Here is a 13,934-nt window from a genome sequence, read left to right on the forward strand (position 1 = left end):
ACACATCCTCTGGTGGGGTGCTTAAAAAGAGCTATAGATAGCTCAAAGCAGAATATATCAAGACTTCACATCTATACAAAAAAAACCCAGCTCCTCCACAAAGCAATGTCAAGAGGCTTGCCACATGAAAGCAGAAGTTGTCCAAAAGAGTTGTAGGAAGTACTGACAAAGTTTATGAGAAAAAAGTAAATGTGTTTTTAATCCTCAGCAGCACGTGCAACAATGAGGCAGCCTCAGCCCTTAGATATGCCACCCCGGGGGCAGGCTCTATACTTAAGGCTTACAACAGCCTCATTATCTCCCTCAACTCACATCAGATCCTAGCAGCAGTTTGTCACAGGCAGGCTCCTCTCTGCCAGTAGGCATCAGACCAATCCTCCTGCAACACTACTGTACATAATTGCCATATGGACAGCATTTTGAGCCAGACTGAAGACTAAAAAGCCCTCCAGGCAGATTCCCCAGATAACTAAATGAATATTTTATCTCATTTCCATCTAATTTGCACCACATTATTATACAGAACTGAAAATTTTAATTAATTGATAGAACAGATCAAACACAGGTTTACACTTTGATTTTCGGGAGCTGTTATTTTGATAATTTGCATGACTTTTTTCCCATGCCAAGCTTTTTAATCTCCCAAAATTTCAGCATCTCTATATAGAAACACTATAATAAAACATACAGCAAATTAATAACTGTCAGCGCACATGAAATGCTTGTCTTGGTTGTGTGAGCAGTTCCAGTGAGGAGTCCTTTTACCTGCCACCCCACTGATTAATTAATTTCACACTGTTTAATTAAATCCACAGTCTGGGGAGTCTGGGCAGCACCGTGGGGAGCCCTATCTGAGCCTTGTGTGTACAGAGATTACTAAAGAAGGTCTCATCCACCCGCACTCTCACTGATGTTGACACTGACGTCACCCTTCTCTGGATACCAGAGCATTATTGTTTCAGGGTCATCACGCAGTTGTGAGCTTTTACTGCTGGGGATACGATAGCACCATTTGTTGCTTATCTGCTGGCATTTACATAAAGAAAGGAGACTGAAGCATTTGACAGTATTTGACATAAATTTGCGCAGTGACAGAAGAATCTGATAAAGTGTGCTGCCGCAGGATGTAAACATTTGATTTCCAGTTAACAGTACGATTAAAAACTAATGACATCCAAAGTGGAATAAAAATGCAGTATGAAATTTAAAGGAGAGTCTTAAAACACAAAATAAGAAGAAATAGGAGAATTACAAAATACACATTCAAATGGATAAACGCGAAAAATACATGGACCATGTTGTGCCACTGTAGATCAAAAACAGTGAAAAAACGGGCTTCAGTGTAAATGAGCATATCCCACACTGTTGTATCCAACAGTCAAAGCATCAGAGACACAGAGACACTTTCTCTCTTATGTCAGAACAGAGAGAGGTGCACGAGTGTGTGGCACAGCAGGCAATATAACTGTGTGGGCTGGATAGGACGCATGTTACTTTCTCTGTTCTCTTGAAACATATTTTTGGCATCGCTAATCATAAACACATTTTTAGTATTAAATTTTTCTTTACAGTAAAATGACATTTAAATGATTTATGAAAAAACGACACTTTTGAGGACTACGATGTATCCACACGCTAAAATTTGAAAGGATTACATCAATTCTTGCTAATCCGTCATAATAACATGACAACCTGACTCTAACTGTAGTTTGCCCAATGTAGTGTTTATGTGTCGAGGAAAGCAAGGATAATCAATTGGGTACATAAAGATGGCAGCCTGCTGGTTTGATGCGATGCGATGTGGAACCAGCATCTCCTTGTGCTCTCTATTTGAAGTGCCAAGAGCTCTTAGAGCGAGAAACGCTTCGTACAATGGCACCGATATGAAAAAGTCATGACATAAAACAAAGTGGGCATTTTAATACAAATGTTTTCATTTCAAATTACAGTTTAACTGGATTGTTATCAGATTCCTTAATTGAAAAAATTAGAATGGGGTGTCAAAAAAGTAGGGTGCCAATTATCTAAGGTTAAAATAAGCCATTTTATATGAACATGTGTTTACTGGAAAGCTTAATTAGCTTTAGAAATGATCAAAATGTCATGTCCTTATTCCACATCTCTTCTACTATAAGCACCACAAACATACACACGCTTTTATCCAAACTACTAAATCTATAAACAGTTGTGCTCTTTACTTAGACAAGATAAACTTTTAATAGGCATTCCAGCGCTACAGCATCAAGACAGTTTTGCCGACTGATACAGCATTAGCTGGAAGAACAACCCTCTATTTGTGCTTGCCTTGTCCTGTGACAGGAAGACCTATCAGGTGCTCATCTCTACCCAGCCCCCCCACCCCAACCCCATCCCTCTCTCCTCCTGACCTCATTCTGTCATCTTCGTTTTCCTTCTTCCCCACTCTCAGGTCTTTTATAAAGTGTCTCCATGCATTACACATTTAACAATGCATTAAAAATAGGCCACCATCAATCAGTCATTCAGTGGCGGAGACAGAATCTACTTGTGGCACCAATTTGATATGTTTCTCAAGGTTCAAGAATGAAAGGGATGCTATTAAAACTTAGGCTGCTGTGTATGGGAAACTTAACAGAGACGAAAAACACACATTTATGTGCTAGTAATACACCGTACCCCATAAAACCCACCGTAAAAATTTTGAATTCCCATTTGCTCGATTTCCTACGGCACAGTGTCTTTCCAGAATCCAGAAACAGAATCAAAATAATATATATGCAGTTGGTAAGCCGTGACAAGATTTCTGTTGATGGGTGCCAAGTTAACATTGTGCCGAAAACAGTGATTTGAGAACTATGATGCATGATACAGGATAGGTACTAGGTAAAATCTGATGTAATGGTTGGGAGTGAGTCAAGCCCCAGGGGCAAATAGTCTGAACAGTCTGACTCCAGGTTGCTCATACCAAAGCAGATGTTCAACTGATGACAGCAGTACAAAAGGCAGTGCTGCATGTTATTCACAAGGTATTTTACATTATTATGATGGCATGTCAAGGTTGCTGAGCAACCGATAGAGTCCCTTTGGTAGCCATATGTATATTTTAAAAAGAAACACTGAAGTATTTGCACCCTGCCACGTGGGTTTTGTTAAACCAGTAAGGTTTTTTCTTGCTCAGGTAGAGGTGTGGAAGTCTGCTTGTGAGCTTTGATGTTGCCGCTCTGCTCTGAGGCTTGATCCTGCGTTCTGGACTTCAAAACAGACTGCACCTCGTCATGGGCAACAGCTTGAAGAGGTTGACACCAACTGCACAGACATGCCTGAAGGACCACACACACAAAGACATTTGGTCAGAGGACAACACACATTTACCGTCAGTATGTAATCATGCAGTTTTGCCTATTTGTATGTCTCTTAACAATGACCAGTAAAAACGTTATCGCTAATCCAAAGAGGGAATAATTAAAGCAGTTTTATTCCTGTGTGTACATTTGTTGAAAGCAATCTTAAGTTTGGGTTGTATTTTAAAGAAAAAAAGGGAAATATAAAAAGATGGAAAAACATATATACATAAATGTAATAAAAAAAAAACATATACCTTTATACATACATTATACATAAACTGCAGAGGAAGAGAGAGTAGTTCTCCATGTACTGTGATGAGCCAAAACAAATCAAAGTATGTTTTAGATATGCCCTTCCGAGCTAGTAATTAGTAAAAGTAAAATTGCCTTGAAGCTATGTTTTCTTCTTCTTCATAACACATCACTCTGATTCAGTGATGAATTGTCTGGTAGATTGCCAAGTGTCTGGGTGTTTTTTTTTCTGACAATGTTTTTCCAGACCGTTTTCACTTATTACCCCCTCAGGTCATAGCCTACTCCAGTCTGGCTATTTTACAGACATGGCTCCATATGTCCTTGGTGACACACATGATAGCTCATCCACTGTGGATCAAAATGCTGTCACCCCCACCAGATGTGTCTACTTTTGTAGTGCCTTGAATATTGTAAAACAGTAAGTGCATGAAAGTATATCTTACCATGAAACATCTTTTAAATTTTTTGCTGACTATGTACAATGCAATAGGGTTGATGCACGAGTTGAGGGATGCCATATTAATGCCAAAATAATCCAGGACAAGAAAGACACTGAAAAAGAGGGATAAACATCAGGTATTAATTAGACAAAAGAGCACGGACCAGGTAATGAACAATGAAAAAAAGGTACTGAATACTTCATGCTCACCTCAGAAGCTGACATCTATTAGGATCTTTCTCATCGTATATGGTTAATTTCAAGATTCTGCTTAGGTATAGAGGTAACCAACAAAGTGCAAACACGATCACCAGGCAGAAGACAGTTTTTGCGACTTCTCGTCTCTTAAAAAAGAAAGATAAGATCCATATTAGAGTTGACATTGCACAAAAATTTGAGAAATGTGGGGGAAAAAGTTGCAAAATGTGTCTCAAAGTGTTAACTAATAACCTGCTTGGCATGGTCGCTTAATGTATTCTCAGTATTCCTCAGCATTTTCCTGGTCATGAGCGTGTAGAAGACGGCGGTCCAAGCCAGTGGCATGCAAAAGTAAAAGCCAAAGAGCCACCAGTCCTTAACTGATTTATAAAACTGTTGATTAAACATGACAGAGGCCCATAGTCAGTCGGTGCTGCAGATGACATGATGTTTGGTGGTTGCTACACCATGTATAAAACATCTGAGACACACACTTCTACAAGAATGTGCTGGGCATTTGTTGGATGAAGTTGATAGAAATAACATTAAAGCCATTATTCTTTTCATGCCCTATCAACGCTCATACATGTTGCTGTATGTTGGATATTAAAAGACAATCAAATCAAACACATGTTGATTTGTTTCTTTTATCCTGTTGCATTGGCTGGAGACAATTACATTACCTGCATGATCTGTGTGGTTTGCATGGGATGAAGCAGACATATTCTCAGATGCTTGTCTTTATAGTCCATTGTTATCATATCAAAGCCGACAACTTCAGGCACAGCCAGCAGGATAGAAATAACCCATATCAGAGTTATTTCGATTGCTGTCCACAGTGAAACCCCAATGCTTTTGATCCGATTCCAGGATACTACGGCTCGGTATCTGCAAAATCAATGGGAAAATGTTATGGCTTGGGGGACTTTTTGTCTGTAACAATAATACATTTTTCAGTTAAAGAACATTTCAAGGGCTAATGCTAAACAAATCTGTCTGCTTGATGAAATACAGATAGTAGCCAGCATACACATTTTCTTGTAGGGCACAGGACTGTGCTGCTTATCTCCTTACCTGTCAACACTCAAAGCACATAAGCTCAACACAGTAATTCCAACAGTGGTTTTCTGTATGAAAGGGACGAGTTTGCACAACACCAAACCGAACGGCCAATCTTCTGCAATGAGCTGAAGTAAAAGCAAAGAACATTTTCCGTAAAAAAAAAACACACACCCAAAATCAATTCAAGGTGAGATTGAAGTTTAAATGGATAAAAAAAAAGGGCAGAAACAGGATAAGGCGCAACATTGTTTTCTTTTTGCAATTGCACAGCATGAGGTGAATAACTTACTCTGTAGGCGTTGATTGGAATGTCTATCACAATGTGGATTAGATCCCCCAAAGCAAGACTTGCAATGACAATGTTTGGTCCGCTTCTCATGCATTTGTTTACATATATGATTTTCAGTAAGGCTGAATTTCCCACTATTCCAACAACAAACACAACAACAGAGACCGCAGTATTGACATATTTGAAGGCGTCTCTGATTCCAGCTGACTCCAAGCACATAGGAGGGTGTGGTGTTTTTGGTCCTGCTACATGGGGTGGATGGATTGAGCTGTTGGATTTCTGTTTTTCCAGTATTAAAAGACCAGGGGAGGCCGTTCCAGAGAGTTCAATTACAGGGAATGATCCTGAATGCTGATCACTGCCCTCGCCTCTGATGAGAATATTTCCCAAACAAAGAATGAGAGCCACGGTCCACATGGTTAATGATGTTCCTCAAAAGGCCCTGAAATGTTTTTGCCAGCAATGGACTGAAAATGAGAGTGAAAGTAATTAACACAGCATCTTAACTTTGAGATTTACAGTATGCAGCACAAGCATTTAGGTGAGGTATAAGATTCATTTAATTGCCATATCTGAAAGACACAATAAATATACAGCACTGATACAATATAATACACTGAATTATGCCAGCTTACCTTTAGATGAACACATACAAACTGCATAAATTAGTCTCTGTAGTACTTAAACAATAGGCTGTATTGTACACAAAGGACTACTGTACTATTGCTTTGTGGCTGTGCCTACTTTAAATGTTAGAACCCAGCAGAGGGAAATCAGGGTTTTATACACTAAGGTATTGTTGTCAGAGTTAGTCATCGATCTGTCAGTAGTGACTGTAATTACTTCCCTTGATGCATCATCCTCAATGAAAGGATGGTGTTGAAGTGTATTGTCTGTCATCACAGAGTGAGATCATTTTATAGGCTTCAGGAGGGATATTATGTTGCAGTTGTTTCCCCCTCTATCACTAAAAATGTGGTCGTTTTCTTGTTTGACATAAAAGCTCCACACAAATTCTAAATGTAGCAAAATGTCTGTGTTAGTGAAGAGACAATGTTTTTTTGCTTAAAGCCAAAGAGCTTCTATCACTAAACTTAGAAGTCATCATTAGTAAATGTAATGGGAACAGGAAAACTGTCTTCTGCGTGTTCTTTTTCTGATGTACATGAGCCTGATACAAAACTACTGCCGGGCAACGACACTTGAATAATAACAAAAATGATACAAATGGAACCGTGCAATATTCAGTGAGTGTCCTCTAGAGATTTTACTTCTGTTGACATATCACATTTTTAAAGACATGAGTCAGTCTTCATCCTACTGGAGAGATGGTGCCTGTGCATCTCCTGAGAGTCCTGAAGAAGGTGACTTCTCCCCTCAGCAGCTTTATCACAACCTGAAGAGCCTGGAGGAGCACGAGACATGTGAAGACCAGAAAGATCCCATTGTTAATATCATACCCGACAACTACTTCGGCTGTCTTTTGAACTCTCAAATCTGTGCTCCGCTAGCGACAAATGACCTTGGGAAACTATGTGCTGGCGTGCTTCCAGAAGAACAACTGCTTAAGAAAAGTGAGTTAGTTGAGTTTGAAATGAAAATGTGTAATAACTGTTCACAGCCAGGCTGTCTATGTACTCTTCATTATTTATTACATATAAACTTTTTTTCCCACAATAGGCCATTGGAGAGAACCATGGTGCTTCAGTACGTCGCCTATAAAAAAGAATCTGTAAGGAACAATTAACAGTAGCGTGACTAAAAGATCTATAAAATGTTCATTTAACATTCTCTTAAGAAGTATCTTTAGTGACTATGTCATTGACCTATTACAATTTAATCTCCGGCAGTATTTGTATTACTTCCTTTTACCCACATTTTGATGTGATATGCTGTAAAATTGATCTGAAACCATTTTGTGATGCTTGTTTTCACTAACGCCACCATTACTGCGATGGCATGGTCAAAGTGAGTGCAGGTTTCCTTTGAAAATATTGGATGGTTGCGTTGATTAAAGGTGTCAGTCACCCCCTTCCGATGAATAAAAGTGGTCCAAGAAGTGAACATTATTCAGACTGAAGTTGGGTTATGACGTTAGTTTTAGGAGGGGGAAAAACGTAACATTTTGTTATCAATCAGCAAACTTGCAATTCATGATTTCCACCCCAACAAGCATTGGGTATTTCAGTGTAATCAAGTGTATTTCAGGGCTGCAATGATGCATTAAAGCACCACTATTGAAATGTATCCCCCTCACTTCCCTTGTTAGCTATTTATATCTCAGCAGGCAGCTGTTTTTACCAATAAAGCTCTGATAAAATCACTGAATGCAACCAAGCCAGCACCAAATGGCAGACAGATAAAGTTAGTGACAAACACTAGCTTAACACCAAGATATTTTCTAAAGGATTGATAAAGAGAAAAACGGAGCTGACAGGAGAGTGAGCATTGGACTGGCATTCATCAGGTAAACAGAAGTAATACTTCAAATGTCCAAAGGAAGACTAAAATCAAAGGCAACTGGATCTTCAACCAAGTCCAGTTGGCCTTGATTTTAACCTTCATTTGGATAAGTATGACCTGGATGACTGAGAATCTTCACACACATTACTTCAAATGACGCCATATTATTGTTGCTCCATGTCTGCTGAATGTGTTAAGACGTGACTGTTTGCTAACAAACGTGAGACCAAAACAACTTTATGAGATGGTAATACATCAAATGTATGACTTTTCTTTTAGCTTTTTAAGGGGTTCCTCTGCCCCCAAAAAATCAATTATTATAGCTGTAAGATTAATAGACTTGTTCGGGTAAAGCATTGCTGTAATTCTTTGTCTCGTGTCTCTGTTCTTCTGAGCAGTTCGGTCTCACCAGAGTTCATAGAGGTACGTACGCTGGATGGAAGATTCATTACTTTGGTGAGCACTCAGACCCAGACAGATTGGGAGTGGGTGGAGCAGAGCCTCTCTTTCAGCTGTCAAGGTAAGCCATGTCATCAGTTTGGATGCAAAGGGGTCACCTCTTCCTGCCCCCTCTTGCCTCTCATGACTTAGACATCTGTCAAATTCCCAATTATTTCTCTCTTGTGCAGTTCAAAAGGAAATTGAAGCCCTCCTGTTGTTGCAAGCAGAGGTGGCAAGCACGGACACTGATTCTTCAGAGGTAACCTGCTCATGGAAGAAAGCATGTTTTAGTTATAGTCAAGTGAAGGTGAGGTACTTTACTTGAGTAATTCAATTATATGCTACTTTATTCTGCTACTCCACTACATTTTTCTATTTTTCCACTACTCTTAGTTACTGGTTACTTTGCAGATTCAGGTAGCAATGTAAATTAGTTAAAATCACCTTTACCAGGTGCAAGTGTAGGTGTAGATAAGTGATTCTTATAAATTATTGCATCAACAATAATACAATAATGTTATATGAAGCATTCTAAAATTGGCCGTTGTGCATAATGACATTTGGTACTTTCAGTTTATTTTAATAGTAACTCTTTTGTACTTTTACGTAAGTAAAATGTTGCCTACATGACTTCTACTTCTACCAGAGTATTTCTATACTGTGGTATTGTTACTTTTACAAAAGTAAAAGATTGGCGTATGTCTGCAGGAGTCAGAGGATGAAAAGATGCTAAATAAGGAGTATGATACACCCTGTGTGGGTCCACCTCGTCTCATAGCATTCAAGCCAGAGCCAAAACAAACTCCTCATGATGGAAAGGTACCGTCTACTTAGTCCTGTATCTCTATATTGCCCACAGTGCCTGGAAATGACAGTGATGGCCTTTTTTCATTTCCCCACAGTAATAGCAGCATGTGGAGGCTATAATATCAGAGGTGGAGAGGTGATTGTGAATCTGTTTTTTGCTGCACTGTAGGTTCCAGAGGTTGAATCTAAACAGGATGTGCATCTTGCAATGTGTGACTATTGCCAGCAGCTCTGTCAGCCCTTTATACACAGTGAACTGCTGGGAAATGAAACAGACTTTGAGAGGGTAAGTGCAGCTTGTTTACCTCCAACAAGAAACTGAAAATAATTCATTGACTAAATTACTGTTCAGATAACTTTTCCCGAATAACAAAATTGTCTCCATTTGTGGTGGGAAAGGCTTCACGAGGAGGAGCACAAGTATAAAAGAAAAAAAAGAGAAATGTTTATTGTTGTAAAATTTTCTTTTATTCAGCTCTTTTGTTGTGAGCAAGCTAAAAAAATCAGAGCGCTTATCCTGGAAGAGAAAGAAAAATTGGCACAGAAGGAGTCACATAGAAAGATTGATGTGAACCCTCATGCACCTGTCATGAGTGAGAAGGAGAGGAAAGCTGCTAAAGAGCAGGCAAGGAAGAGGTGAGTAATTGGCGTGCATTGTCCCTTCCGCATTTATTTTATTTGTTGAGGGTCGTGTGGAAGGCTGTTAAGGACCTGCATGTACAGTAACTGTACTGCATTGCATATATATTGATATTGTACTACATTGCACGCCATAAAAGCTCAAAAATCTTTACTGTAGCAGGAAATATTAGGCCGTATCTGAATTTGATTCTGAACAAGCCCTTCAAGTTTTGGCATTGAAGAAAATAACTGCAGAAAATAACTTTGTCAATTTCTAATATAGGTTGAGACATTTGCAACTCCAGAGAAAAATTAAAAATGACAACTTGAAGAAAGAATTAAGTAAGTATGCAACCTGGGGGCCTAGCCTACAGAAATAAGTACAAATGATGAAGCAGTCTTTCATGCTTCTCACTGACAAAACATCACACTATGGCTATTCTCCTTTGTCTGTTCAGGCCTCAGAAACAAAACCTCTGTCAGTCCATCAACAGAGATAGATATTAAAATTATTACTGGCCTGTCTGCACTACTTAAACCGACAGCTGGTGAGCCAAAGGTATGTCTTCATAATGGCACACTATCATCAGTGTATTTACCAGAAATGTATAAATAACCTGATTATTTTGTGTGTCACAATTCAAGGAAGTGATTAAGAAGTTCTACAAAAGTGGCCAATGCTTTCTCACCATGTGTCCAGACGGAACGGGTAATGTTTTGTATCCTTTTAAGCAGTGCACAAAGTGGAAGATCAAGGACAAGGTCAGAGTACTTAATGAGAGGATACACATTTGTTCCCTTTGATAAAAGGTTTGCACAGTGTTAATGATCCTTAATAGACAAAGTTATCCTTCTGGGAAAGCAGCCATTATAATATCCTCTGCAGAAGCTGCTGACTTCACTTACATAATCTTGGAGGACAAGGACGTGGCGCCCAGCATCAAAGGCATTTTCACAAATAAAGGCCACTCCACATGCTACCATCCCAATGGAATGATATGGTAATTGTTACTCCATAATAATTATTATTATAATAATTGAAGCAAAGTTCTTACCAAAATAAGGCCATCAAGGAATACTCTCATATCATATCTTATCAGTGCATCAGCTATAGCCAGCAGCTGGTGAGCTTAGCTTGGCATAAAGACTGGAACAGGGAACAGCCAGCCAAGCTGTGTCTGAAGGTATAAGAATGTGCCTACTAGCACCTTTAAGTTATTTTACATTCTTGATTGGGAGCAGTTGCCAGGTAATGAGCGAATACGCCAGGAAGTCTTTAAAATGGTCTATAACATGTTAATTGGTGAGCTTTAGAGATGATGGTAGGTGTATTTTGTTTCCTTCAGACACAGGACAGCTCTCTCCATATCTTATGGTAGCTAAGCTAACCGGCTACAGAAAGCAAATAAGCGAATAAGCATATTTCGGCAAATGACAAACTATTCTTTTAATTCAATTAGTCAATTAGGAATTGAATATAGATGTCAAAACCCAATTGTAAATGTACCTTTGTATCTTGGACACCAACTGGTTAAGACCTCTTAGGTTTCTGAAACAGCTTTTTTTGATTAACCTGCTGCTCTCATGCTACAGGCCAGGATGTGAGTGTTGCTGTCTCTGTGATGTGTCTGAAGGTTGAATCTGACCCCTGTTGGAGGTCTCTGCCTCAATGAGACAGGAGCAAAGAGAAGACGCTGGAATTGGTTGTATTTTGACCCGCATATACGTACCCTTCCCTTCAAGCCTCTAACCTTTGCCCTGGGCCCACATATCAGTGTGCGCATACACTCACAAGAATGCATGTACATCACCTTTGCACATCGGCAAAACAGCGTGCGCTTTAGTGTGGGTTCAAAGCTTAAGGTGGGTAATGATAAATGTACTAAAAATGCACATAGTGATTTACTAGAATTGTATCTCTTTGTAGAATCCACGAAAAATATAGCAGCCTTCATGTCAAACTGCAGGCAGAAAATTGTCATTAATGATTTGCCATATGTGCACAGAAAGAAAGGAGACATTTGAAAATGGACAACATGCTATTTTATCTTTTATTGCAGCTCATTTATCCAGAGGGCCATGACAAGCCGGGGCAAGATGTTCTGGAGAGATATGTCCAAATGAAGAGCTCAGAGATTTACTCTCTGCTTGGCCAGATGCAGACCTGCTTGTCCCACCGCTTTGCAACTCTGAGCAACATTAAGCCACATTACGGTTCCATTGCCCAGATGCAGCGGCTTAGCAGACAAATTGAAAAGGAGAAGTCACCCGAAAAGATAAAGGCCCATGTAAATTAAAAGAGAAATACAGAATTGGCAAAAGCTGATATCATTTATGGCAGTGTTACAGCTTCCAGCCTTATGTTTTAAACCTCTTCAGTATCTGGTGCTTATAGTCATTCACGGTTACATTCAGACTGCAGGGCTTGAGCTTTATATAAAAAGATTTATGGAAGATTGGTTCAATTGGTTTGGCAATGCAGACATTTCTGTGAACATCGGAAAGCAGTTCATAGTTGCAGTTTAATGAACTGAAGCAGAAAATAAAACAATTTAGGCAAGTGTGTGTGTTTGGGCCATATATACAGTATTTAAAAAGATCAACAGGAACAAATTAGTTTATACCTTCCATAAGATCTGCTGGGATGGATTCAGTGCTAAATTGATTGCTTTTATGAAATCGAATAGCTACACCACATAATTGAATGATGAATGAGACTGAAAAACCTGTGAAATCCAGTTAAATACCTCACTTAACAGAGTGACCTAGACCTTCAACAATTCAGGAGTCCAAGGTAATATTTCCAACACCTGACTTGTTATTGAAGCTAGTTCATCTTCATCATGAGCTGAACTCAAAGATCTAAGACTTTCACTATGTACACAAAAGGCCTATTTCTCTCAAATATTGTTCACAAATCTGTCAAAATCTGTGTTAGTGAGCACTTCTCCTTTGCCTAGATAATCCATCCACCTCACAGGTGTGGCATATCAAGATGCTGATCAGACAGCATGGATATTGCACAGGTGTGCCTTAGGCTGGCCACAATAAAAGGCCACTCGAAAAGGTGCAGTTTCACTGTGTTGGGGGGGTCCACAGGGGTCCAGAAACCAGTCAGTCTCTGATGTGACCATCATTTGCCTCACTCAATGCAACACATCTTCTTTGCATAGAGTTGATCAGGTTGTTGATTGTGGCCTGTGGAATGTTGGTCCGCTCCTCTTCAATGGCTGTGCGACGTTGCAGTCAGGTCCAGACCCCGATGAGGACAACAAGCATGCAGATGAGCTTCCCTGACAGTTTGTGCAGAAATTCTTTGGTTATGCAAACCAATTGTTGCAGCAGCTGTCCAGGTGGCTGGTCTCAGACGACCTTGGAGGTGAAGATGCTGGATGTGGAGGTCCTGGGCTGGTGTGGTTACATGTTGTCTGTGGTTGTGAGGCCGGCTGGATTTTCCAAATGCTCTGAAATGCCTTTGGAGAGGGCTTATGGTACAGTAATGAACATTCAATTTACAGGCAACAGCTCTGCAGGACATTCCTGCAGTCAGCATGCCAATTGCACGCTCCCTCAAAACTTGCAACATCTGTGGCATTGTGCTGTGTGATGGAACTGCACATGAGCCTAAGGCACAAGGCACACTTGTGCAATACCCTTGCTGTCTGATCAGCATCTTGATATGCCACAACTGGGAGGTGGATGAATTATCTCGGCAAAGGAGATGTGCTCACTAACAGATTTCGACAGATTTGGGAATAGGCATAGAGAAAGTCTTAATCTTTAACTTCAGCTCATGATGAATGGGGGCAAAAACAAAAGTATTCGTTTTATAATTTTGTTCAATGTAGATTACACAAGTTGTACATGTCTTCTACTTTATAAGAACACAAACAGGGCAGCAGCAACAATAAACAGACACTAAACCATAAACACATAGTTAAACATAAATCCCCCTCGTCCCTCTCTTCATCATCCATCTAATCCCACCACTCATCTCCCAAAATCATCACATGCCCATTATCACAGTTGAAACACC

At 39.7% G+C, this 13,934-nt stretch overlaps 2 protein-coding genes across 2 annotated transcripts; one reads left to right on the top strand and one right to left on the bottom strand.

Annotated features, from left to right (window-relative positions):
* Positions 1 to 535: 535 nt before the first annotated feature.
* On the bottom strand, positions 536 to 6,022 carry ednrbb (endothelin receptor type Bb). Its single transcript, XM_038719702.1, has 7 exons — positions 5,567 to 6,022; positions 5,290 to 5,402; positions 4,899 to 5,103; positions 4,468 to 4,608; positions 4,228 to 4,361; positions 4,022 to 4,130; positions 536 to 3,299 (listed from the first exon to the last, which is right to left on the bottom strand). The coding sequence occupies exons 1-7, from the start codon at positions 5,981 to 5,983 to the stop codon at positions 3,129 to 3,131; spliced, it is 1,290 nt and encodes a 429-aa protein (XP_038575630.1). The 5' UTR covers positions 5,984 to 6,022; the 3' UTR covers positions 536 to 3,128.
* A 792-nt stretch (positions 6,023 to 6,814) lies between these two features.
* Positions 6,815 to 12,849, top strand: LOC119903588 (glutamate-rich protein 6-like). The gene is made up of 12 exons (XM_038719831.1): positions 6,815 to 7,140; positions 8,428 to 8,549; positions 8,659 to 8,729; positions 9,179 to 9,289; positions 9,447 to 9,563; positions 9,753 to 9,913; positions 10,182 to 10,240; positions 10,357 to 10,457; positions 10,544 to 10,617; positions 10,744 to 10,899; positions 11,533 to 11,761; positions 11,959 to 12,849. The coding sequence occupies exons 4-12, from the start codon at positions 9,197 to 9,199 to the stop codon at positions 12,193 to 12,195; spliced, it is 1,227 nt and encodes a 408-aa protein (XP_038575759.1). The 5' UTR covers positions 6,815 to 7,140; positions 8,428 to 8,549; positions 8,659 to 8,729; positions 9,179 to 9,196; the 3' UTR covers positions 12,196 to 12,849.
* The last annotated feature ends 1,085 nt before the right edge of the window (positions 12,850 to 13,934 follow it).

Source organism: Micropterus salmoides, unplaced genomic scaffold, assembly GCF_014851395.1.
Source record: "Micropterus salmoides isolate LMB-PRFRI ecotype aquatic unplaced genomic scaffold, ASM1485139v1 Ms_hic_scaffold_15, whole genome shotgun sequence".
In the NCBI taxonomy this organism is placed as follows: Eukaryota; Metazoa; Chordata; class Actinopteri; order Centrarchiformes; family Centrarchidae; genus Micropterus; species Micropterus salmoides.